At 42.3% G+C, this 25,642-nt stretch overlaps 1 protein-coding gene across 1 annotated transcript in view; it reads right to left on the bottom strand.

The window, feature by feature from the left end:
* The window catches only part of LOC109901026 (microsomal triglyceride transfer protein-like), a 43,247-nt gene extending 17,951 nt beyond the window's left edge, over positions 1-25,296 (bottom strand). Inside the window, exons 1-11 of the mRNA XM_020497004.2 lie at positions 25,095-25,296; positions 23,050-23,240; positions 20,783-20,926; positions 18,596-18,703; positions 17,943-18,199; positions 17,445-17,595; positions 16,916-17,073; positions 16,360-16,528; positions 12,805-12,912; positions 12,055-12,267; positions 9,297-9,508 (exon numbers count right to left, since the gene is read on the bottom strand). Of these exons, the coding sequence (XP_020352593.1) occupies positions 9,297-9,508; positions 12,055-12,267; positions 12,805-12,912; positions 16,360-16,528; positions 16,916-17,073; positions 17,445-17,595; positions 17,943-18,199; positions 18,596-18,703; positions 20,783-20,926; positions 23,050-23,240; positions 25,095-25,155 (1,772 nt within the window). The 5' untranslated portion in view covers positions 25,156-25,296. The remainder of the gene's footprint in view (positions 1-9,296; positions 9,509-12,054; positions 12,268-12,804; positions 12,913-16,359; positions 16,529-16,915; positions 17,074-17,444; positions 17,596-17,942; positions 18,200-18,595; positions 18,704-20,782; positions 20,927-23,049; positions 23,241-25,094) is intronic.
* Positions 25,297-25,642: the final 346 nt, after the last annotated feature.

Genomic DNA, 25,642 nt, shown 5'->3' with positions numbered 1-25,642 from the left:
TGATGTCTTCCATTTCCTAATAATTGCTCCCAGAGTTGATTTCTTCAAACCAAGCTGCTTACCTATTGCAGATTCAGTCTTCCCAGCCGGGTGCAGGTCTACAATTTTGTTTCTGGTGTCCTTTGACAGCTCTTTGGTCTTGGCCATAGTGGAGTTTGGAGTGTGACTGTTTGAAGTTGTGGACAGGTGTCTTTTATACTGATAACAAGTTCAAACAGCTGCCATTAATACAGGTAACGAGTGGAGGACAGAGGAGCCTCTTAAAGAAGAAGTTACAGGTCTGTGAGAGCCAGAAATCTTGCTTGTTTGTAGGTGACCAAATACTTATTTTCCACCATAATTTGCAAATAAATTCATTAAAAATCCTACAATGTGATTTTCAGGATATTTTTCTCATTTTGGCTGTCATAGTTGAAGTGTACCTATGATGAAAATTACAGGCCTCTCATCTTTTTAAGTGGGAGAACTTGCACAATTGGTGGCTGACTAAATACTTTTTTGCCCCACTGTATGTGGTAGTGGTGGAGTATTGGCCTGAGGGCACACAGTGTTGTGGAATCTGTGAATGTATTGTAATGTTTTTAAAATTGTATAAACTGCCTTAATTTTGCTGGACCCCAGGAAGAGTAGCTGCTGCTTATGCTCTTTTCATGAGATAGACGGACCAGGTGAATCCAGGTTAAAGCTATGATCCTTTATTGATGTCACAATCAATAAATCTGTGAATGTATTGTAATGTTTTTAAAATTGTATAAACTGCCTTAATTTTGCTGGACCCCAGGAAGAGTAGCTGCTGCTTATGCTCTTTTCATGAGATAGACGGACCAGGTGAATCCAGGTTAAAGCTATGATCCTTTATTGATGTCACAATCAGTGTAGATGTAGGGGAGAAGACAGATTAAAAAATAATGTTTAAGCCTTGAGACAATTGAAACATGGATTGCGTATGTGTGCCATTCAGAGAGTGAATAGGCAACAAAATATTTAAGTGCCTTTGAACAGGGTATGGTAGAAGGCAGTGTTGTATTTGAGACCACCTAAAGCGAGACGGATTCAAGACCAATACCGGAGCAAATCGAGTCTGAGTCAAGACCAAGACCGGGGGGTCTCTGGGGAGATTAAGCTAGCTAGCTAGCTAATTCAGCCATTGGCTAGGCCATCAGAAGAATTGGATCCTGAGTTCGTAACCCCCAGAGCAATTGAACTTATCCCAGAGGCTGCTCTAAGACGCGGGTGAAGAAGATGTATTCGGAGTGGAGTTCTAGTGCGACTCAGGTGGCGGGCACACCCTCCACCGCTTCCGAGTATATTACTCGCTAATGTTCAGTCTCTGGACAATAAAGTAGACGAGCTCAGGGTGAGGATCTCCTTCCGGAGAGACATCAGGGACTGCAACATACTCTGTTTCACGGAACCATAGCTCTCTCGGGATATACTGTCCCCATCCACACAGCCAGCTGGGTTCTCAGTTCATTGCGCAGACAGGAATAAAGAACTCACCGGGGCGGGGGTGTATGTTTCATAATTAACTACTCACGGTGTGATTAAGGTCTATTCAACGCTGGTCTGACCAATCAGAATCCATGCCTCAAGATTGTTTTGATCACGTGGACTGGGATATGTTCCGGGTAGCCTCAGAGAATAACAAGGTGACTGAGTTCATCTGAAAGTGTACAGGGAATGTTGTTCCCACTGTGTTTATTAAAACCTACCCATACCAGAAACTGTGGATAAATGGCAGAATTCGCGCAAAACTGAAATCACAAACCACCACATTTAACCATGGCAAGGTGACTGAGAATATGGCTGAATACAAACAGTGTAGTTATTCCCTCCATAAGGTAATCAAACGGGCAAAACGTCCATACAGAGACAAAGTGGAGTTGCAATTCAACGGCCCCGACACGAGACTTATGTGGCAGGGTTTACAGACAATCACGGACTACAAAGGGAAAACAAGCCACGTTGCAGACACAATGTCTTGCTCCCAGACAAGCTAAACACCCTCTTTGCCGTTTTCAGTGCCACTGACGCGGCCTGCTCCTAAGGACTGTGGGCTCTTGTTCTCCGTGGCTGAGGTAAGTAAGACATTTAAGCAGTTTAACCCTTGCAAGGCTGCCAGCCCAGATGGCATCCCTAGCCACGTCCTCAGAGCATGTGCAGGCCAGCTGGCCGGAGTGTTTACGGACATATTCAAGCTCTATCTATCCCAGTCTGCTGTCCCCACTTGCTTCAAGATGTCCACCATGTCTTTATTGGGTACAGGAACAAAGGTAACTAAACTAAATGACTATCGCCCCATAGAACTCACTTCTGTCACCAGGAAGTTCTTTGAGAGGATATTTAAGGATCATATAACCTCCACCTTACCTGACACCCTAGACCCACTTCAATTTGCTTACTGCCCAAATAGATCCACAGACGATGCAATTGCCATCGCACTGCACACTGCCCTATCCCAACTAGACAAGAGGAATACCTACGCCAGAATGCTGTTCATTAACTATAGCTCAGCCTTCAACACCATAGTACCCTCCAAGCTCATCATTAAGCTCGGGGCTCTGGGTCTGAACCCCACCCTGTGCGAGGTCGCACCCAGGTGGTGAAGGTAGGAAACATAATCTCCACTTCGCTGTTCCTCCACACAGGGGCCCCACAAGGGTGCGTGCTCAGCCCGCCACTCGTACTCCATGTTCACCCATGACTGCGTGGCCATGCACGTCTCCAACTCACTCATCAAGTTTGCAAACTACAACAGTAGTAGGCCTGACTACCAACAATGACCAGATAGCCTACAGGGGGGTGGTGAGGGCCATGGCGGAGCAGTGCCAGGAAAATAACCTCTCCCTCAACGTCAACAAAACGAAGGAGCTGATCGTGGACTTCAGGAAACAGCAGAGGGAGCACGCCCCTATCCACGTTGACGAGACCTCAGTAGAGAAGGTGGAAAACTTCAAGTTCCTCAGTGTACACATCACTGATGATTTGAAATGGTCCACCCACACTAACTGACTGTGAATATATTTTATGGGTTTTGCGATTGTGTAAAAATCAAATCAAATTTTAATGGTCACATACACATATTGAGCAGATTTTATTGCGGGTGTAGCGAAATGCTTGTGTTCCTAGCTCCAACAGTGCAGTAGTATCTAACAATTCACAACAATACACACAAATCTAAAAGTTAAATAATGGAACTAAGAAATATATAAATATTAGGACGAGCAATGTCGGAGTGGCATTGACTAAAATACAGTAAAATAGAATAGTTGGGCTGGGCGATATGACGCTATACAGTTGAAGTACACCTTAGCCAAATACATTTAAACTCAGTTTTTCATGCCTGATATTTAATCCTAGCAAAAATTACCTGTCTTTGGTCAGTTAGGATCACCACTTTATTTTAAGAATGTGAAATGTCAGAATAATAGTAGAGAGAATGATTTATTTCAGCTTTTATTTCTTTGATCACATTCCCAGTCAGTCAGAAGTTTTGATAAACAATTGAAAGGCAATGCTAACATGGGTCAAACGTTTTGGGTAGTCTTCCACAAGCTCCCACAATAAGTTGGGTGAATTTTGGCCCATTCGTCCTGACAGAGCTGCTGTAACTGAGTGAGGTTTGTAAGCCTCCTAGCTCACACACGCTTTTTCAGTTCTGCCCACAAATTTCCTGTAGGATTCAGGCCAGGGCTTTGTGATAGCCACTCCAATACCTTGACTTTGCTGTCCTTAAGCCATTTGCCATGACTTTGGAGGTATGCCTGGGGTCATTATCCATTTGGAAGACCCATTTGCGACCAAGCTTTAACTTCTTGACTGATGTCTTGATATGTTGCTTCAATATATCCACATAATGCGTGGTCCCATGGTGTTTATAATTGCGTAATATTGTTTCTACAGATGAACGTGTTATCTTCAGGCATTTGGAAATTGCTCCCAAGGATGAACCAGACTGAGGGAGATTTTTCTGAGGTCTTGGCTGATTTCTGTTGATTTTCCCATGATGTCAAGCAGAGGCACTGAGTTTGAAGGTAGGTCTTGAAATACATCCACTGTACACCTCCAATTGACTCAAATGATGTCAATTAGCCTATCAGAAGCTTCTAAAGCCATGACATAATTTTCTGGAATTTTCCAAGCTGTTTAAAGGCACAGTCAACTTAGTGTATGTAAACTTTTGACCCACCGGAATTGTGATACATTGAAATATAAGTGATATAATCTGTCTGTAAACAATTGTTGGAAAATATACTTGTGTCATGCACAAATTAGATGTCCTAACCGACTTGCCAAAGCAAACTATAGTTAACAAGAAATTTGTGTGGTTGAAAAATGAGTGAATGACTCCAACCTAAGTGTATGTAAACTTCTGACATCAACTGTATATCGTGTGACGATAGACATTTTTCTATCGTTTCATATTATGCTCTATCGTTTATTTCGATGTGTCGCAAACCACTCTTTACGGCAATATTTTGTGTCAATTGAACAATACTTTGCAGAAATTTGCAACACAAACAAACATGGAGGAGAGTGAACGTGACACAGAGCATGGAGACATGGAGCTTGTACCTAAAAGAGGGGCTACGTCGGTCGCATGGACTTGGTTTGGGTATGAAAAGTCTGACACGGAGCAGAAAACCACCCTCTGCAAAATATTACGCAGGCCGGTAATCGACAACAGGCTCAAACACCATTAACCTCTTACCACCTACGCAAGAATCATGTGAAACTGTACGGAGAGAGTCTATGGATGACACCCAAAAAAGTACAGTCAAGTGCTCAAAACAACCCCCCGACTCAGATGTTGCAAGAGGCTTTTGCCCGTGGCATACCATATGGCAAAGAATCACGAAGATGGAATGAGATAACAGCTGCCGTTACAACTTACATCTGCAAAGACATGGCCCCAATTTACCTCGGTCGAGAAACGGGGGTTTCGTGAGTTTCTGCTAACACTCGACCCAATGTACCAAATGCAAATTGATATGTGACACATATTAATGTCAAACAGGCAAGCATGTTTCGGACTAGCTGATCCATTACAATACATATGATATGAGTAAAGCAGTATGTAAACATTATTAAAGGGACTAGTGTTCCATTAATAAACGGGTCAGGGATTCCATGTCTATGTATATACAGTGGGGCAAAAAAGTATTTAGTCAGCCACCAATTGTGCAAGTTCTCCCACTTAAAAAGATAAGCCTATAATTTTCATCATAGGTACACTTCACCTATGACGACAAAATTAGAAGAAAAAAATCCAGAAAATCACATTGTATGATTTTTAATGAATTTATTTGCAAATGATGGTGGAAAATAAGTATTTGGTCACCTACAATCAAGCAAGATTTCTAGCTCTCACATACCTGTAACTTCTTCTTTAAGAGGCTCCTCTGTCCTCCACTCGTTACCTGTATTAATGGCACCTGTTTGAACTTCTTATCAGTATAAAAGACACCTGTCCACAACCTTAAACTGTCACACTCCAAACTCCACTATGGCCAAGACCAAAGAGCTGTCAAAGGACACCAGAAACAAACTTGTAGACCTGCACCAGGCTGGGAAGACTGAATCTGCAATAGGTAAGCAGCTTGGTTTGAAGAAATCAACTGTGGGAGCAATTATTAGGAAATGGAAGACATACAAGACCACTGATAATCTCCCTCGATCTGGGGCTCCACGCAAGATCTCACCCCGTGGGGTCAAAATGATCACAAGAACGGTGAGCAAAAATCCCAGAACCACACGAGGGGACCTAGTGAATGACCTGCAGAGAGCTGGGACCAAAGTAACAAAGCCTACAATCAGTAACACACTACGCCGCCAGGGACTCAAATCCTGCAGTGCCAGACGTGTCCCCCTGCTTAAGCCAGTACATGTCCAGGCCCATCTGAAGTTTGCTAGGGAGCATTTGGATGATCCAGAAGAAAATTGGGAGAATGTCATATGGTCAGATGAAACCAAAATATAACTTTTTGGTAAAAACTCAACTGGAGGTTTGGAGGACAAAGAATGCTGAGTTGCATCCAAAGAACATCATACCTACTGTGAAGTATGGGGGTGGAAACATCATGCTTTGGGGCTGTTTTTCTGCAAAGGGACCAGGACGACTGATCCGTGTAAAGGAAAGAATGAATGGGGCCATGTATCGTGAGATTTTGAGTGAAAACCTCCTTCCGTCAGCAAGGGCATTGAAGATGAAACGTGGCTGGGTCTTTCAGCATGACAATGATCCCAAACACACCGCCCGGGCAACAAAGGAGTGGCTTCGTAAGAAGCATTTCAAGGTCCTGGAGTGACCTAGCCAGTCTCCAGATGTCAACCCCATAGAAAATCTTTGAAGGGAGTTGAAAGTCCGTTTTGCCACGCAACAGCCCCAAAACATCACTGCTCTAGAGGAGATCTGCATGGAGGAATGGGCCAAAATACCAGCAACAGTGTGTGAAAACCTTGCGAAGACTTACAGAAAACGTTTGACCTCTGTTATATACCCTTTGTTGGCAATGACAAAGTATTGAGATAAACTTTTGTTATTGACCAAATACTTATTTTCCACCATAATTTGCAAATAAATTCATAAGAAATCCTACAATGTGATTTTCTGGATTTTTTCTCCCCCATTTTGTCTGTCATAGTTGAAGTGTACCTATGATGGAAATTAGAGGCCTCTCTCATCCTTTTAAGTGGGAGAACTTGCACAATTGTTGGCTGACTAAATACTTTTTTGCCCCACTGTAGTTGTCATGACGTTGGCCTGGGGGTAGGTTTATGACAGTCATAAATACCTCTTCCCCCCTTTTTTCTCTCTCTACCCTACTGATGTTACATTTGCAAACCCCATAGAGATTCTGGGAACATCAGAAGGTGGGGGGAAATTAACTATATTCTGGTAATCCGACCAATTAAACATATGCGGTGGTACTTAATGAATATGATGTCAGTTCGGTTGTCATCTGAGACATTCTCATCAATGATAAGATGACAAAGTCTACAGTGGAAAGTCTACATATCAGAGTTATCGGATTCACATGGAATTGTTGTTCAATTTAAATGTTTGAATATGAAATGATTTGTGATGGGATGAAATGTGATTTTAGCTTCTAAAATGTGAGAATTGGGTTTTCATAAGGTTAGGGCTCTGCTCAATCAGTGGCCAGCCCCAGTGAAGAGTCATGGGTTATAAAAAAAACTTTTCAGTCACAGCCTTCTCGCTCCACTATATAAAGCCTTGACGACAATATAACCTCCTGTTCCGAGGATGTGAGGACGACGGTCCGATGTCAGAATGGTTCAGATAATAACTACAGAACGAAGCCAACATCAGCGTGAGTTTTGGTTGTGAATGGTATGAACTTTGAACTCTTATTCAGCCTTCCATCTACCACCAACCTACTGAAGTGCAGCTCAGAGTAAATATTTATTGCATTTTCCTTTTCCAAATGGGAGGTAATTTAGAATGCATAAGATACTGTATTTACGATAGCACAGTTTCTTCCTTTGTTACTCAGTCTTGCCGCTCTTTCACTCAAACCCAGCCCCTTTTCTTTTGTGTAACAAGCTGTCATATCTGTTCCGCCCGCTAGGGCCATTTTCCTTTATGATGTAATTTGTAATCAAGTTATGATTCATTATGTGTATGTGTAATTCTGTGTGATTAGTTAGGTATTTAGTAAATAAATAAACCCAATTTTGTATTGCTGATTCAACTTGTTAGCCAGGGTTCGTGAAGATAACCAAGAATGTACAACTTTAAGAAGAGACTGAATTAAGGTGACGATTAATATTGACTGCTATTGATGTAAAATATTACTAGGTCTTTAAGAGTTTATTCAGAAGATAACAGCTCTACAAATATTATTTCGTGGTGCTCCGACTCTCTAGTTAATTACATTTACATGAGCCTCTAAGGTGCAGTGTTGAGTAACAGGGTGGTAGCCGGCTAGTGATGGCTATTTAACAGTCTGATGGCCTTGAGATAGAAGCTGTTTTTCAGTCTCTCAGTCCCAGCTTTGATGCATCTGAACTGACCTCGCCGTCTGGATAATAACGGGTTGAACAGGCCATGGCTCAGGTGGTTGATGTCCTTGATGATCTTTTTGGACTTCCTGTGACATCGGGTGCTGTAGGTGTTCTGGAGGGTCGGCAGTGTGTCTCTGGTGATGAGATGGGCAGCACCACCCTCTGGACCATCACAGAAGCTCCTTTGTGCAGGATTTCTCTATTCTACTACATAATTGAACAATCGTGTACCCCCACTACGCATCAGTAGGGATTAAGAAGTATGGATACACCACTGGCCCTTTGTGTTTAAGGAAAGTGCACTCTCCTACATGAGTGCGCTGGTATTACGGTTGCTGTCCTTTCAGAATCACAAACCTGTCACACACTGAAGGCCTATAGGTTTGCCACTGCGCAAACATGTCTATAATAGATATAAAGGCTGTTAAGATACTGTTTCAAGAAAGGAGTGTATATACTTGGCCTGGCAAAGCGGTTTTATGCATTTTTTTTTACTACGCTGGTCTCGGCAAGAAGTTACGAGTCCGCACTGTCCGAGAGCGAGTCAAGACCAAGTACAAATGTATCCGACACAAGACCGAGACACTCAATATGTGATCTCGAGACTGGACTGTTAGTAGGTGCCAGGTGCACAGGTTTGTGTCAAGAACTGCAACGCTGCTGGGTTTTTCATGTGCAACAGTTTCCCGTGTGTATCAAGAACGGTCAACCACCCAAAGGACATCCAGCCAACTTGACACAACTGTGGAAAGCATTGGAGTCCAACATGGGCCAGCATCCCTGTGGAACGCTTCCGACACCTTGTAAAGACAATGCCCCAATGAATTGAGACTATTCTGATGGTGGGGTGGGGGGCTATGAGTCTATTCTTGATGTTTTGTACACTCAAGTCCCCTAAAATGGGGGGATTACATACATTGCTGTAGTTTCTAAAAGGTTCAACTAATACCCTCAATTAAAACTGACAGTCTGCACTTTAACCTCAAACATTGTATAATTTCAAAACAACAAAATGTGTCACTGTCCCAATACTTTTGGAGCTCACTGTAAGTAATGTCTGCCTTCAATTTAGGATTTTAATTAAATAAAATGAGTGCCTGCTGGTCTAGCAAGTAACACCACTGCCTGCACCACATATACACCACCCCAGTGTGGGTACGAATCCCAGCCCAATTGCCAGTCTCCCCACTCATTTAGTGCTGTTTCAGTCTGAATAAAATGAAAATAACAAAAAAATCATCAAATCAAAGGTAAATCCCATCACCCACCTGGCAGGCATTTCAAAATGGAGGATGTCCTTGACCTTGGAAAGCATGTACTTGTTCAACTCTTTGGGAAGGTTTCCAATGGACAGGAGCACATTCTTCACCTCCATGTATGAGGGGTTGCTGCTAAAGATGACATCCGCGGCTGCTGCCCTCACATTCTTCTCGTAGACCCGGCGGTTCTGGTGGTACACTCGGTTCACCGTCTGCTTCACCTGAAATGGAGTGAGGCACGAAAACAGTTTAAAAGATCAGTTTTGGTGGCCAGGCTGGTCTAGTGCGGGCACACATCTATGATGTTGGCATAAGTTTGAACCCGACCTAATGCCCTTTAACACAACTTCTCTCTATAGTTCCCCACTGCTATCATCCTTTCAATAAAATCTGAAAATACACACACACACACGTGGCCAAAAGTTTTGAGAATGACACAAATATACATTTTCACAAAGTCTGCTGCCTCAGTTGGTATGATGGCAATTTGCATACTCCAGAATGTTATGAAGAGTGATCTAATGAATTGCAATTAATTGCAAAGTCCCTCTTTGCCATGCAAGTGAACTGAATCTGAATTCTCTCGTTAACACAAGTGTGAGTGTTGATGAGCACAAGGCTGAAGATCACTCGGTCATGCTGATTGAGTTCGAATAACAGACTGGAAGCTTCAAAATGAGGGTGGTGCTTGGAATCATTGTTCTTCCTCTCTCAATCATGGTTATCTGCAAGGAAACACGCGCAGTCATTGCTTTTCACAAAAAGGGCTTCACAGGCAAGGATATTGCTGCCAGTAAGATTGCACCTAAATCAACCATTTATCGCATCATCTAAAACTTCAAGGAGAGCAGTTCAATTGTTGTGAAGAAGGCTCTAGGGCGCCCAAGGAACTCCAGCAAGCACCAGGACCGTCTCCTAAAGTTGATTCAGCTGCGGAATCGGGGCACCACCTGTACAGAGCTTGCAGCAGGCAGGTGTGAGTGCATCTGCAAGCTCAGTGAGGCGAAGACTTTTGGAGGATGGCCTGGTGTCAAGAAGGGAAGCAAAGAAGCCACTTCTCTCCAGGACAAACATCAGGGACACACTGATATTCTGCAAAAGGTACAGGGATTGGACTGCTGAGGACGGGGGTAAAGTCATTTTCTCTGACGAATCCCCTTTCCGAATTTTTGGGGCATCCGGAAAAAAGCTTGTCCGGAGAAAACAAGGTGAGCGCTACCATCAGTCCTGTGTCATGCCAACAGTAAAGCATCCTGAGACCATTCATGTGTGGGGTTGCTTCTCAGCCAAGGGAGTGGGCTCACTCACAATTTTGCCTAAGAACACAGCCATGAATAAAGAATGGTTCCAACACATCCTCCGAGAGCAACTTCTCCCAACCATCCAGGAACAGTTTGGTGATGTCTTTTCCAGCAAGATGGAGCACCTTACCATAAGGGAAAAGTGATAACTAAGTGGCTCGGGGAACAAAACATCAATATTTTGGGTCCATGGCCAGGAAACTCCCCAGACCTTAATCCCATTGAGAACTTGTGGTCAATCCTCAAGAGGCGGGTGGACAAACAAAAACCCACAAATTCTGACAAACTCTAAGCATTGCAAGACCAGAGGACATTTCTCCAAAAAGTACGATCTTTGTCCCCATGTGCAGTTGCAAACTGTAGTCTGGCTTTTTTATTCCAGTTTTTGAGCAGCGGCTTCTTCCTTGCTGAGCGGCCTATCAGGTTATGTCGATATATGACTTGTTTTACCGCGGATAGAGATACTTTTGTATCTGTTTCCTCCAGCATCTTCACAAGGTCCTTTGCTGTTGTTCTGTGATTGATTTTCACTTTTTGCACCAAAGTACATTAATCTCCAGGAGACAGAATGCGTCTCCTTCCTGAGCGGTATGATGGCTGCGTGGTCCCATGGTGTTTATACTTGAGTAATATTGTTTCTACAGAACGTGGTACCTTCAGACGTTTGGACATTTCTCCCAAGGATGAACCAGACATAGGGAGGTCTACAATTTTTTTCTGAGGTCTTGTCTGATTTCTGTTGATTTTTCCATGATGTCAAGCAAAGAGGGACTGAGTTTGAAGAAAGGCCTTGAAATATATCCACAGGTACACCTACAACTGGCTCAAATGATGTCAATTAGCCAGCAGAAGCTTCTAAAGCCATGACATCATTTTCTGGAATTTTCCAAGCTGTTTAAAGGCACAGTCAATTTCGTGTATGTAATCTTCTGACCCACTGGAATAAGTGATATAATCTGTCTGTAAACAATTGTTGGAAAAATTACTTGCGTCATTCACAAAAATATCCTAACGGACTTGTCAAAACTATAGTTTGTTAATTAACAAGAAATTTGCGGAGTGTTTGAAAAATGAGTTTTAATGACTGCAACCTGAGTGTATGTAAACTGTAAAATTCTTTATAAATTAAATTAGCTAACATTTATAAAAAACATTTTTCCTTTGTCATTATGGGGAATTGTGTTTAGATTAATGAGGAAAACAAACCATTTAATATATTTTAGAATAAGGCTGTAGCATAAAAAATGTGGGAATGTCAAGGGGTCTGAATACTTTCCGATTGCAGTGTACATACAACAGTATATACAGTGCATTCGGAAAGTATACAGACCACTTGAATTTTTCCACATACTTTTGGTACTCTCTGTGTCTATCGAAATAAGATAAATATATCTAAATATATGGCTCTGGGAATGGCAATCCAGCTTCCCTCATGAATGGTTGTCTGGCTATTCCAATGGCCTCACCTCATCTGTGATGAGGGCGACGTCGTATCTCTGCAGGGCTGTGAGGGAGATGGTGCAGTATGCCCCGACCTCCGACTCAGCATATTTGGAAAACAGGGGAATGGCCTCGGGCAGCAGGGAGTTCTTCAGCGCTAGCAGGTACATCTGAATGTCTGACTCCACCTGCGTACTGTCGGGACCTTCCAGAATCATCTTCTTCACCTCAACCACAGTCTGCGTTGGACATGGGACAAAAACACACACAATAAATCAGCCAATGTATAGTTCCTTTTAAGAATTTGTGACTTTCTTTGGTGCATTTCACAACAGGATCATTTCTGTATATTTTCAAGCTATCAGACACAGCTACCTCTCACTACTGTTTCACTTCACTATTCCAGTCTGGCATTCTAATAGTGTCACATTTGGCTCAGTTAAAAAAGTCCAATCAGTATTATCTTGGTTGAAGAAGATTCAATTGCTTAAAAGGGACATTTAAACACATTTTACTTCATATTCATCAATGCCTACTCATAGTTGGTTAAAATCATATGATGCACAACAAGATGACGTCATAGGAAACACTTATATTCATCCATCTTTTGAACAATGAAACAGAAAAACGCCATTTTCACATTTGATGACGTTGGGGTGGTGCTTGAGATGATTAACATGAAGTAAAAAATAATGTTTTAATCCTTTTAAGAATTTGTTTTGTACAACTCCCCTCATTATAGACACGGGCTAAACATATTAGATAGCTTTACTCACTGGTAGCTCGCAACCTCCTTTTTGACAGAGTTTGTGCACAATGGCACCCAAGATGATCACCACCGATTCTTTGATGTCTTTACTGCCAATCTTGCCCTTTGAAATGTCCTGAAAAAAAACAATGTGTCATTATCATCATATGATTTATCATCATACAGTACCCAAAAAACATGATTTTAAATAAAATTGCAATTTTGGAAGTCATTAGAGACACAATCTAAGAGAAGGAGAAACAACTGCCCCACAAATAATGTATGTGTTCAAATCAAATCACATTTATTTATATAGCCCTTCGTACATCAACTGATATCTCAAAGTGCTGTACAGAAACCCAGCCTAAAACCCCAAACAGCAAGCAATGCAGGTGTAGAAGCACGGTGGCTAGGAAAAACTCCCTAGAAAGGCCAATACCTAGGAAGAAACCTAGAGAGGAACCAGGCTATGTGGGGTGGCCAGTCCTCTTCTGGCTGTGCCGGGTGGAGATTATAACAGAACATGGCCAAGATGTTCAAATGTTCATAAATGACCAGCATGGTCGAATAATAATAAGGCAGAACAGTTGAAACTGGAGCAGCAGCACAGTCAGGTGTTATTTCCTTTAACAGGACATAGTCAGACTGAGCCACAGAAATGCTACAATCAAATATGTCATGAAGGGTGCATTGGAAGCGCTGGGTCGTGATCAGTATGGAGAAAACATTTTCAAATGGCAAGGTTGAAAAATATTTACACTACCAGTCAAAAGTTTGGACACCTACTCATTCAAGTTTATAATATATTTTTTTAAAGTATTTTCTACATTGTAGAATAATTGTGAAGATATCCCAACTATGAAATTACATTATTCCATATAACAAAAAAAAAAGTGTTAAACAAATCGAAAAACATATTAAAAATGTAAGATTCTTCAGAGTAGCCACCCTTTGCCTTGATGACAGCTTTGCACACTTTTGGCATTCTCTCAACCAGCTTCATGAGGTAGTAACCTGGAATGTATTACAATTAACAGGTGTGCCTTGATAAAAGTTAATTTGTGGATTTTCTTTCTCTTCTTAATGCGTTTGAGCCAATCAGTTGTGTTGTGATACGGTAGGGGTGGTATACAGAAGATAGCCCTATTTGGTAAAAGACCAAGTCCATACTATGGCAAGAACAGCTGAAATAAGCAAAGAGAAACGACAGTCCATCATTACTTTAAGACATAAAGGTCAGTCAATCCAGAACATTCAAGAACTTTAAACATTTCTTCAAGTGCAGTCGCAAAAACCATCAAGCACTATGATGAAACTGGCTCTCATGAGGACTGCCACAGGAAAGGAAGACCCAGAGTTATCCTCTGCTGCAGAGGATAAATTCCTTAGTGTTACCAGCCTCAGAAATTGCAACCCAAATAAATGCTTCAGAGTTCAAATAACAGACACATCTCAACATCAGCCGTTCAAAGGAGAGTGCATGAATCAGGCCTTCATGGTTGAATTGCTGCAAAGAAACTACTACTAAAGAACACCAATAAGAAGAAAAGACTTGCCTCCCGGGTGGCGCAGTGGTCTAAGGCACTGCATCGCAGTGTTAGCTGTGCCACCAGAGACTCTGGGTTCGAGCCCAGGCTCTGTCGCAGCCGGCCGCGACTGGGAGGTCCATGGGGTGACGCACAATTGGCCTAGCGTTGTCCGGGTTAGGGAGGGTTTGGCCGGTAGGGATATCCTTGTCTCATTGCGCACTAGCGACTCCTGTGGTGGGCTGGGCGCAGTGCACGCTGACCAGGTCGCTAGGTGCACGGTGTTTCCTCCGACACATTGGTCTGGCTGGCTTCCGGGTTGGATGCGCGCTGTGTTAAGAAGCAGTGCGGCTTGGTTGGGTTGTGTTGCGGAGGACACATGACTTTCAACCTTCGTCTCTCCCGAGCCCGTATGGGAGTTGTAACGATGAGACAAGACAGTAACTACTAACAATTAGATACTACGAATTTGGGGAGAAAAAATATTTTTTTAAAGAAGAAAAGACTTGCTTTGGGCAAGAAACACAAGCAATGGACATTAAGACTGGTGGAAATCTGTCCTTTGGTCTGATGATTCCAAATTTGAGATTTTTGGTTCCAACCGCTGTGTCTTTGTGAGACACAGAGTAAGTGAATGGATGATCTCCGCATGTGTAGTTCTCACAGTGAAGCATGGAGGAGGTGGTGTGATGGTGTGGGGGTGCTTTGTTGGTGACACTGTCGGTGATTTAGTTAGAATTCAAGGCACACTTAACCAGCATGGCTACCACAGCATTCTGCAGCAACACACCATCCCATCTGGTTTGCGCTTAGTGGGACTATCATTTGTTTTTCAACAGGACAATGACCCAACACACCTCCAGGCTGTGTAAGGGCTATTTGACCAAGAAGGAGAGTGATGGAGTACTGCATCAGATGACCTGGCCTCCACAATCACCTGACCTCAAACCAATGGAGAGGGTTTGGGATGAGTTAGACCACAGAGTGAAGGAAAAGCAGCCATCAAGAGCTCAGCATTTGTGGGAACTCCTTCAAAACCGTTGGAAAAGCATTCCAGGTGAAGCTGGTTGAGAGAATGCCAAGAGTGTGCAAAGCTGTCATCAAGGCAAAGGGTGGCTACTTTGAAGAATATAAAATATAAAATTGATTTTGATTTGTTTAAACCTTTTTGGTTACTATATGATTCCATGTGTTATTTTAGTTTTGATGTCTTCACTATTAATCAACAATGTAGAAAATAGTAAAAATAAAGAAAAACCCTTGAAGTAGTAGGTGTCCAAACGTTTGACTGGTACTGTATGTATAATAAACAAATGTACCAACACTTGCACTTGACCCCCCCCCCCCCCTTCTAGCTCTGACTCTACTGATAGCTACATTATTGAGGAAATATTTACTTTCTATGCCTGTGATATGTGGTTGTCCCACCTAGATCTCTCAAGATGAATGCACTAACTGTAGGTCGCTCTGGATAAGAGAGTCTGCTAAATTACTAAAATGTAAAACATTGTGCTAATGTTCTTACTGAATATTGCCCTGATGATGAGCATAAGGGTGCTTTCAAACCAGAAAAAAATGGATACGTGAAAAGCACAGTAAGTCAATGATTTTCACTGGGAGCCGTGCGTTGGGGGAGGGTACAGTGTTGTGCTGCGCAGTCCGTCAGAAGTCACAATGATGCATTTTTGGGCTCCCGAGTGGCGCAGAGGTCTAAGGCACTGCATCTCAGTGCAAGAGGCATCACTGCAGTCCCTGGTTCCTATCCAGGCTGCATCACATCCGGCCGTGATTGGGAGTCCCATAGGGCGATGCACAATTGTCCCATTGGCTGGGGTAGGCCGTCATTGTAAATAAGAATTTGTTCATAACTGACTTACCTAATTAAATAACGGTTAAATAAAACAAAACATCTGTCTAACCAATTGAAAACATTTAACTGACTTTTTACCAAATAATTTCTCCCCATCCTGCTGTGTTGGACATGATTTTAATTTATTTTGATTTGAAGGCACCATAAGATGTAGAGTTTGAGCAAGAGTCAGCCATTGGCCACTCACCACCAAAGCCTGGAGCATTCTCTCGTTGGGGTGCGAGGCAAAGCCGCAGGCATACAGGAACCTCTCCTGCAGAACCATGCCTTTGGGGTCGGCAAAGTTGAGGAACTGCAGCATGGCGTCCAAGGAATCGGGTGTCTGGGACGAGGTCACGGCGTCCACCACCTGAGGTCTGCAGACCCCAAGAGAGTTGGAGAGAGGCGGTGAGTCAGAAGTCATATCTAAAATGGCACCATATTCCCTATATAGTTAACTATGTGGCTCTGGCCAAAAGAAACATGGGGCGAGAGACAGACAGCAAGGAAACGGGGTGAGGAGTCTCTACATCTCATAAGAAAGCATCAAAGCCTGAGAGAGAGAGAAAAAAAGACAGAAAAATAGGAGAAAATGAGAGATCGAGAAGAGAAAGAGTGATATTAGAGAAGTGAAAATAAAGAGAAGAAAAAGGGAATGAAGCGGGAAAGACAAAAAAAGAGGAGAGCTAGAGAAAGAGGCAGACAGAAAGAGAATGAAAAGGAGGGAGAGAGAGACAGAGAGGTGGGAAAGTGCTAGGGATTACAAGGCAGTCTTGCTGGAGTGCTTCAGCACTTGGAGGATCTCGTCCTTGGAGGCTTTCCTTATGCTCTGGATGAGAGCCAGGAAGCTTCGGGGAGCGATGGCCTTAGACAAGCTATCTGGTTCAAACTGCTTCTGGACTGCTTGCCAGTGCTCAAACAGCTAGTGGGATGGGCAGAGAAAAGGAAAAGAAAGGAAAAATAGTCATGTATTAATTAAATGTTTGGTTGGCAAGGACATGTATCGACAGTGTGGTATAGTGTTGGCAAATGCAGACTACTAATAAGGGCAGCTTTTCACACTATTGTAACACCCGTACTCTGATAATTTAATTCTAGCACCATTGCAGCAATCAACCAGGCCAGCATAGTTTTGCCCTGCTCTGCCCTTTTTCATTATTCTTTAGCAAAGAGTAATTTTTAAGCATTTGTTTTGACAGTATATTGGAACCTTTCAGAGGGAAAAGTCAGTGTCCAAGGTTGACAACAACCTGAAGCAATTTCTTTGCTTTATTGCTTCTCACAACCACTCACCGATTGACAGCCCTTGCATTGGGATTTGACCTTCTCAGCTGCCACACCAACAGCAAACAATTTCTCATCAAGTGATTTGACAACACTGGCAACATTCTTCCCCGCAGCCTCAAACGGCCCAGCCTCAATTGCTACCAGTGTCAAGCTTTGCCTGAGGACAACATAAACAAACAAATCCATCAATCAGTTTCTGTTCCTTTGCTATTGATGTTCTCAGAAAGCCTATTCAATCAATAAGTGAAAAAACAACATTACTTTCACAATGAAAAATGCATGTGTTGAATTAGTGTAGTAAACAAAAGAAGAAGAAAATAAACTATTGCCTCAATGTTTACAGGATATGTTTTTCACCATTAACATTCCATTGGACTCCCTTGTGTCTTATATTTCTTAAAACTGCATTGTTCGTTAAGGGCTTGTAAGTGAGAATTTAATGGTAAGGTCTACAATTGTATTCGGAGCATGTGACAAATAACATTTGATTTGTGCCAACCTTACCTGGACACTATTTTAGCAGCGGTGGTGCGGCGTGCATTGACTGCTAAGATGTGAGTCTCCTTGGCTATGGCTGACTTAATGAAGCCATCCTCCAGGGTGAAAACAGTGACAGAGCTGGACTCCCCACTCACGCCCAGGACCTGAATGTAGGTGGTGAAGCCGGTCTCTGCGGTCTTGCAGGTCTCCAAAGCCTTGGTCCTTGTCACCTGGCCCTGGGCAGCCTTATACTCTACCGTACACCTCCCGGACACGTCATTCTGTTCCCAGACCAGATAGATCAGTCAGCCAACCAAGTACTCATACAGAAAACCATTGAAAAACAGTTTTAAGCAATTGTTTGAATGATTTACATTGAGAATTCATAAAATTGTATTTTACAGTGCATTATTTTTTTATATATATTTTTGATGACATGATATAATGGCAATTACATGAGTATCCACTTATTACTTTTTGGTTTCTCTAGGAATCATTGAAACAAAAATCATACATTTAATCAATTTAGTACACGTGGTGATTACCAATTGAGTTTATTAAAAATTACCCAAAAGTAATTTCTCTTAGTAAGTGCCTGCTTAAATATGATTGTAGAGTAAAACATTTAACTGTTTCCATGATTTCCTATAACTGCATATGTATTTGATCTCATTTACCTCTATGACCTTCCCAGATCTGCATTGCACCTGCAGCAGGCTGGCCACACCCCTCTTCAAGTTCTTAATGGAAGCAGGCTCCGCCTTATAGCAGTAAAAGCTGCTCACCTGAAACAGAGGAATGGATTCAACAAACAACTCAATACGATACGAAAGTGACTTCTTATTTGCTGAAAGTGTGCATAGTAACAATGCACTAGAGTCAAATGACAGGGAACAGTGACATAACTGTAGTTTTCTCAGATTAACATTATCTAAGTGCCTCAGATAATCATGAGATGTCAACAAATGGAAAAGGGTCTGACTTCATAGGATCTGACTGAACTTCATCTTGAGGGTGTTCCTTGCGAGGGAGTTCCTTTTTTCTTGGCAAGGTATGCACATGGCATTGCGCAGGGGCCAATATGAGTGCCATTTTCTTGTCAAGGAATGCCCACGGCAAGGAACGCAACCCAAGACAAATTCTGCAGTCAGACACTATCAAACAAATGTCTTATTCACTTTCCCAGCATATTCCACTCAACTCAGGGCATCATACTATAAATCACACTTTGAGGCTTAGATTAAATGACTAGATTGATTAGGCTTTATTTACTATATTTGTTAAAAACTATAACCTTCTTTAACCTTATTTGTCCATATTCAGCCTTTATCAACTCAATAGTGATAGAAAGCTTTATTTGAAAAACCATGTCTAACATTGCAGAGATTGCAGAAAAAAAAGTCTTAAATACAATACAGAAGTACAAAGGTTGCAGACAATAGATCACATTGTAGTAAAAACAAACACATCATCACCCTAAGGTCACCATTATCACAAAAGTTTCAAAATCTTTGTCACTCGTTCATTATCTTACACTCACCGGGAAGTTTATTAGGTACATAGGTGGCTCCTACAGACAGTGAGTCACGTGGCTTGTAATATGAAGCAGGCAAACAGGCATCAAGGCATTCAGTTACTGTTTGATTGAACATTAGAATAGGCAAAACAAGTGACCTAAGCATCTTTGAGCATGGTATTCTGGGTTTTTCACGCACGACTGTGTCTAGGTTTACAGAGAATGGTGCGACAAACAAAAACATCCAGTCAACGGCAGTCCTGTGGGCGAAAACTGCTTGTTGATGAAAGTGGGCCAAGGAGAATGACATGAATCATGCAAGCTAACAGACATCCAATCTGCATCAACTGTGTGATGCCATCTCGTCAGCATGGACCAACATCCCTGTGGAACATTCCTGTGGAATGCAAAGGGGGGGGGGGGTTCCGACTCGGTAGTAGATGGGTGTATCTAATAAACTGTCCGGTGAGTGCATGTAATCACTTATTATAGTCTGTAATACTATGAGATACATTTAGTTTCAATATGTACAGTCCAGTGCTAAATTGTTACTGTTTTCATAACAGATTTAGCTGATCACAATGCATTCAACAGGACATTCACTGATCAACTGGTTCAACTATTCACCTCACCCTGTCTGTGTCATCAAGGAACGGGGCCCCTTTGCCACGCCAATGCCCCCACACTTGTCTCCCGTGGGATCTGATAACCGGACGGCCGGCAATCTGAAGGGTTGACCTTTGCACATACACACCATCTGTCTGGTATTTCCCCTTCCAGCGTCACCACACTAACACATTGCCAATTACAGCTCCATTAATAGTCCTCGGAAATATGGATGTCGTCAAGGATGCTCCGGAAATGGCTCCCATACTAGATTACGTATTTTTTTAAATCTTAACTGATTGTAGTAAAAGTGATGGTTGATATAGAAATACATGTAAAATTGAACAATACTTTTATGACTATTGACCTATGAAGATATAACAACAAAAGTACTACAATGGTAGAAAAATAGCTATTTGTAGTATATCTAGTATACTTCTGGTAATAATTAAACACCCTACTACCTACACATGTTACTACATCTACCTATGGCAGATAATCTCCACTACAGTATACCCAAAGTACATTTGTGTTCCTAGTAACTGCCTTAAATTCAATCAATAATTTAGCATTATGCATCGATAAAAACATACAGTAACACTTTACTTAGCGCCTGCAGGTATAATGCATTATGATCCGTTCTAATTCTTTTTTAGACCTGTTATGAGCATAAATGAGCCCCTTTATAACGTCTAATAACTGTTTGTTTCCATAGACACAAACCAACATCCACAGCTCTTACCTTTCCGTTTTTCAGGTGCACCATGAACGGCCTTTCCAGTGCTGCCAGCTTCTTCTCTCCGAGAAGGCTTTGCGTTGTTGCGCCCTGGAATATGTTCTTCTTGGCTGAGCGTGGGGCCACATTTTTTATCTTCACATTTGAGATCTGTGGATGGGAATGGAAGAGCTTGTTAGATGATCTGGAGGACAAAGAGGAGGAGGACATAGACATGTTAAGAAAAAAGGAGGAATTTATAACATGGATGCATGTTCCTCAACGGGCAGAAGAAAAGTTAGTGACTAAAAAGCTTAGGACATTTCAAGCAGCTCAATATCAATATTCTCCATAGAATACAACCAGAGTGGAAGGTATAGACTTCAAATAGTATTTGAAATCTTTTTTTTAAATGTCAGTGTTTGGTTTAGCCTGTCTGGAATTCCAGGCAGGCATGTTGGCACTTTTGAGATGACTGATTTTGGGCCAGGCACGCACAATTAAGCACAACTTAAGTGTAACAGAATTCAAATACTATTTGAACCCAGGCCTTTTTAAATACAATTTATAAAACAGACTCCCTGAGGGGCCTGTCTGAGAACTTAAGTACTATTTTTACACAATCAGACCAGGGCTTTTTCTATTTGTGCCAATTACAGGGGACATTAAGAACCTCTTTCCCAGGACCACTTTCCCAAGACCACTTTCCCAGGATCATATCAATATGTGGTTGAGTTTTCTTTCCTTTCACATTGTAAACAATATGTTGCGTGTATAAACTCCAACATGTACCCTCCCAAAACAAGAAGTGTTTTCAATATATATATATCCCAGGGAAACATTAAACCAGGTTTGACAAAAACTGTCTCTGTCTGACCCTGAATGAATCAACCCCTAACCCCTACTCACTGCCTTCTCTGCGTTTGTATAGATCTAAAAAGACTGGATAGGTCTAAGTGTTATGGTGAAAGTCCCAACTAGGTGAGGTAGGGTTACTGCCATAAACCAGTTACACATATCCAATACTCTCAGATCTATATATGGTCTAGTGGCTGGGGTTTCAACGGTGGATTTGGGATTCAGGTTAATCTATCCAACATATATTTAAGTCATTTAGCAGACATTCTTATCCAGAGCGACTTATAGTTAGTGCAGTGGTCACCAACCGGTTGATCGCGATCAATCTTTTTTTTATTTTACCTTTATTTAACTAGGCAAGTCAGTTAAGAACAAATTCTTATTTTCAATGACGGCCTAGGAACAGTGGGTTAACTGCCTGTTCAGGGGCAGAACAACAGGTTTGTACCTTGTCAGCTCGGGGGTTTGAACTTGTAACCTTCCGGTTACTAGTCCAACGCTCTAATCACTAGGCTACTCTGCCTCCCCAATGCCTTCAAGGCATTCCATGTCATTCACCAAATATTTATGTAGAAAAGCCAACGAACGATAAAGGCTGGCGCTCCTTTTTGAAATTGTGTTGCGCTGTTGCCGGTAGGTGCACTTGACTCAAAAGTCCTGCGCACCGGGTAGCAAAGTGTTCCCATGAGACAAACTCCGCCTACCTGGCAAATCTGTGACTAAATCGAGTGCACCTACTGCGCTGCCCAATCGGATAGCTCAAATCACAGTGGCTACAGAGCATCCATGACCCTGGCCACAGCCACGTTTAATAGGCTACTAGCCTATGTAAGATTGAATAACTTTTAAAACCATGACCACAGAGAGACTCAACGAATACAGCTGTTTTTATGAGTGAGTTCATGTTCAAGTTTATATTCAGCACTGTCACTGTTTTTATTCAACACTATTACAAAACGCGCTCCTCCGTACTTCCGCTCGGGCTGCAGCTGCAATGAATGAGTAGCCAAGTATCGATAGCCCTGCGGTTTATTATTATTAGCAGCTTGTCGTGTCAATTTTAATATTAAGGAATATTTAACTTTCTCTGGTCATAGGAACAACATGAATTTGTGCATGAGGCAGATGCGGTGCGATTCGAGTTTCGCCATCAGGTGGAAGACGGTGTCCCCTCTCTCTGGTCAGTCTCACTGGAGGAAAGGAAGGAGAGAGTAGGGACCGTGAGAGGCGGTTGGAAAAAATAGTTTGAACTCGGAATTCCAAGTCAGAAACCCGGGCATCTTTCTAGAGCTCTGACTTTTCGACCTGAAGATCACTGATGTCGTGATTTGATCTCGTTGACCATCAGATGCAGGTACCATCAGTCCAGTACATTTTCCCTCAATGTAGCTATCAGCAAAGTCAGGGTGAGGGGGTGGTGCTGTGGGATTATTTACCACCAGTTGTATGAGCTGGTCGTCCTTGCTGCTGGGGTCTCTCCACACTAAATTGACATCCACGTCACTGGAGATCCTATAGCCAGCACTGCCATCTTTTGACCCCTTGGCCCTGTCCACCAGCACCTCCGTGGTGTAGCTGAATTTGTACAACCGGTCATTGTTCAGCCTGGGTCCAGCAGCACCAGCACCTGAAACAAAAGGAGGGGGCATGCTGGAATCACAGCGTGATATCAAAACGCACAGTGATATGAATGACTTAGTAGGGCAGGGGTTCTGTTTTCTTTTTGAGCCCCACTAGGCCTTTTCAAACTGCATTCTCTTAACCCAGGGATATCCTTAACCCTGGGTTAAAATTAGCCCAGGGCCAGTTAACGTCCTTTTACACAAGCATTTGTTAACCCTGGCTAGTTGAAACCAACTGTCACTTTTCTGGAGTAGAATATTCCTGTGTCACTTTTCTGGAGTCAATTGGGTGACAACCCAGGGTGTTTTCACTAGGCTAAGAGCAGTTGGAACATGGCTACGGAAACCCTGAGGACCCCAAAGGGTTGGGAGTCACTTAGACCAGGTGTTTCTCAATATAAATCAAGGTCTTTCATCAGTAACTGCACATTGTCAGTAAGCTGATTAACACTAAAGGGCCCTCACTGCTGAGTGAGATGTCTGTCAAAACAACTCCTAAAAAAATTATTGGTATATACCATTAAGCAGTGATTGAATTAAGGTATTTTCCTCAGCAGTCAATTACTTCCCTTTGTATGTCAATCATTACAAAAAGGCATGAGTTCAGATTGGAGGAATTAATTACTCTGTTAGATTTGTAATGTCTTGGCAACAATTAACCGTTTAACCATTACACACATTACCTAGTCCCCTGGCTAATTGCTACTGGTTCGACAGAGAAAGATCAGGCAGGTGGATGAGACTGTGATACATGTAAAACCATGTGTAGCTTTGGGCAAAATACTTCCAAAAATCCTATCCTCTGTAGCAGATTATTTAAAACAGACAGTAATATGTATACATCCTAGATTCAGAAGGTGAGAAGGTGAGCCCTTCATGGTGGTGCAATTGCAGCTTGTGATATTGTGTCGTTATTACGAGAACCCTTGTAAGCTAAACCTACGATGGTCTACGTTTCTGATGGACACAATCAACACTGGAGACAGTGAACGTTGTGGGTGGACTATTAAAGTCCTCTATTGCTCTAATACAGTGTAGCATTCCAAAACAAGACTGACGTGTCACTTTCGAGTTGCATCACCAAGTGCTGAATCAAACATACAAAATCTGTCACAGACAGCTGTATTCAACCACTTTGTCAACTACCTCAGTTTCTACTGACCAAGTTGAACATTAAAGAATTTAATTAATATTGCCTATGATTAATAGATATGGCACCCAAAGAAACTACTTTACCACCACCAACTACAGTAGTATCCACAATACCTACCCTGCAGGTTGTCTCAAATGTTTAGGGGACTAATTACTATTGGTTGTGTACTTAAATGTTTATTTAACTAGGCAAGTCAGTTATGAAACAAATTCTTATTTACAATGAAGACCTACCCCGGCCAAATCTTAACAACGCTGGGCCAATTGTGCGCCGCCCTATGGGACTCCCAATCACAGCCAGTTGTGATACAATCTGGAATCGAACCAGGGTCTGTAGTGATGCCTCTAGCACTAAGATGCAGTGTCTTAGACCACTGCGCCACTCAGGAGCCCACATTACATCATCAGGAAACTCTATGTAACTATTGAATTTAGGAACGAACATGTTTTGTGAATCTCCAGCGAAAGTGATTTGTTGGTTTCTTGGCTGTTGCAAGACCATTCAAAGGTTTTATTACAGAAGTTCCAAGGTCACTGACTGTAGGCCTAGAGCCCAACTCCTTGACTGTAAGCCTAGAGCCCAACTCCTTGACTGTAAGCCTAGAGCCCAACTCCTAACATACTCTCTAAGCAAATCACAAACCAACACAATATAAAACAACATATTCATCACACATATCGGTACATGAAAAAACCCAATAACTCACCTCTATTAGAAGCAGAAAATGAAGATGTCATGCAGAGCAAGAGCACAAAGAGAGCTAACATTTTGCACTATATATTAGGAGCAAGAAGGTGATTGCAGGTAAAAGTTTACTGAATAGGCGCTCACAGGCCAGAAAGAAAGGCTCAGCTACCTGAAGCTACTCAAATTATGTTAAACGATGTGGAGGGCAGAATCCAAACTCCACGCTCAAGAACTAAGTACGAGATAAAGAGCAAATCATTAACTTGTAGCGCAGAGTTTTAACAATCCCTTCAAATATCGATAGGTGCAATGCCCACTGTCGCTGGGGGATACGGGACTACACCTAATAGTCCCGTATCCCGTGTAGTAACGGGATACGTTACTACACCTAATGATCGGATGATAGGCTTATCAACAGCGCATGCACACATGCGAATTGACATCGATATTTCGTCCTCAAGCAGTAGCCTATCATGATAAAATCAGCGAGACAATTACATATAGGCTAAAACAGTAGTTTCACAGCAGTAGCGATACTTCCGAATTTGGCCCAAATTTAAGCAACAA

This window comes from Oncorhynchus kisutch, linkage group LG12 (genome assembly GCF_002021735.2).
Source record: "Oncorhynchus kisutch isolate 150728-3 linkage group LG12, Okis_V2, whole genome shotgun sequence".
NCBI lineage: Eukaryota > Metazoa > Chordata > Actinopteri > Salmoniformes > Salmonidae > Oncorhynchus > Oncorhynchus kisutch.
The sequence above is the reverse complement of the archived record's forward strand: the minus strand, read 5'-3'. Positions and strand labels throughout refer to the sequence as shown.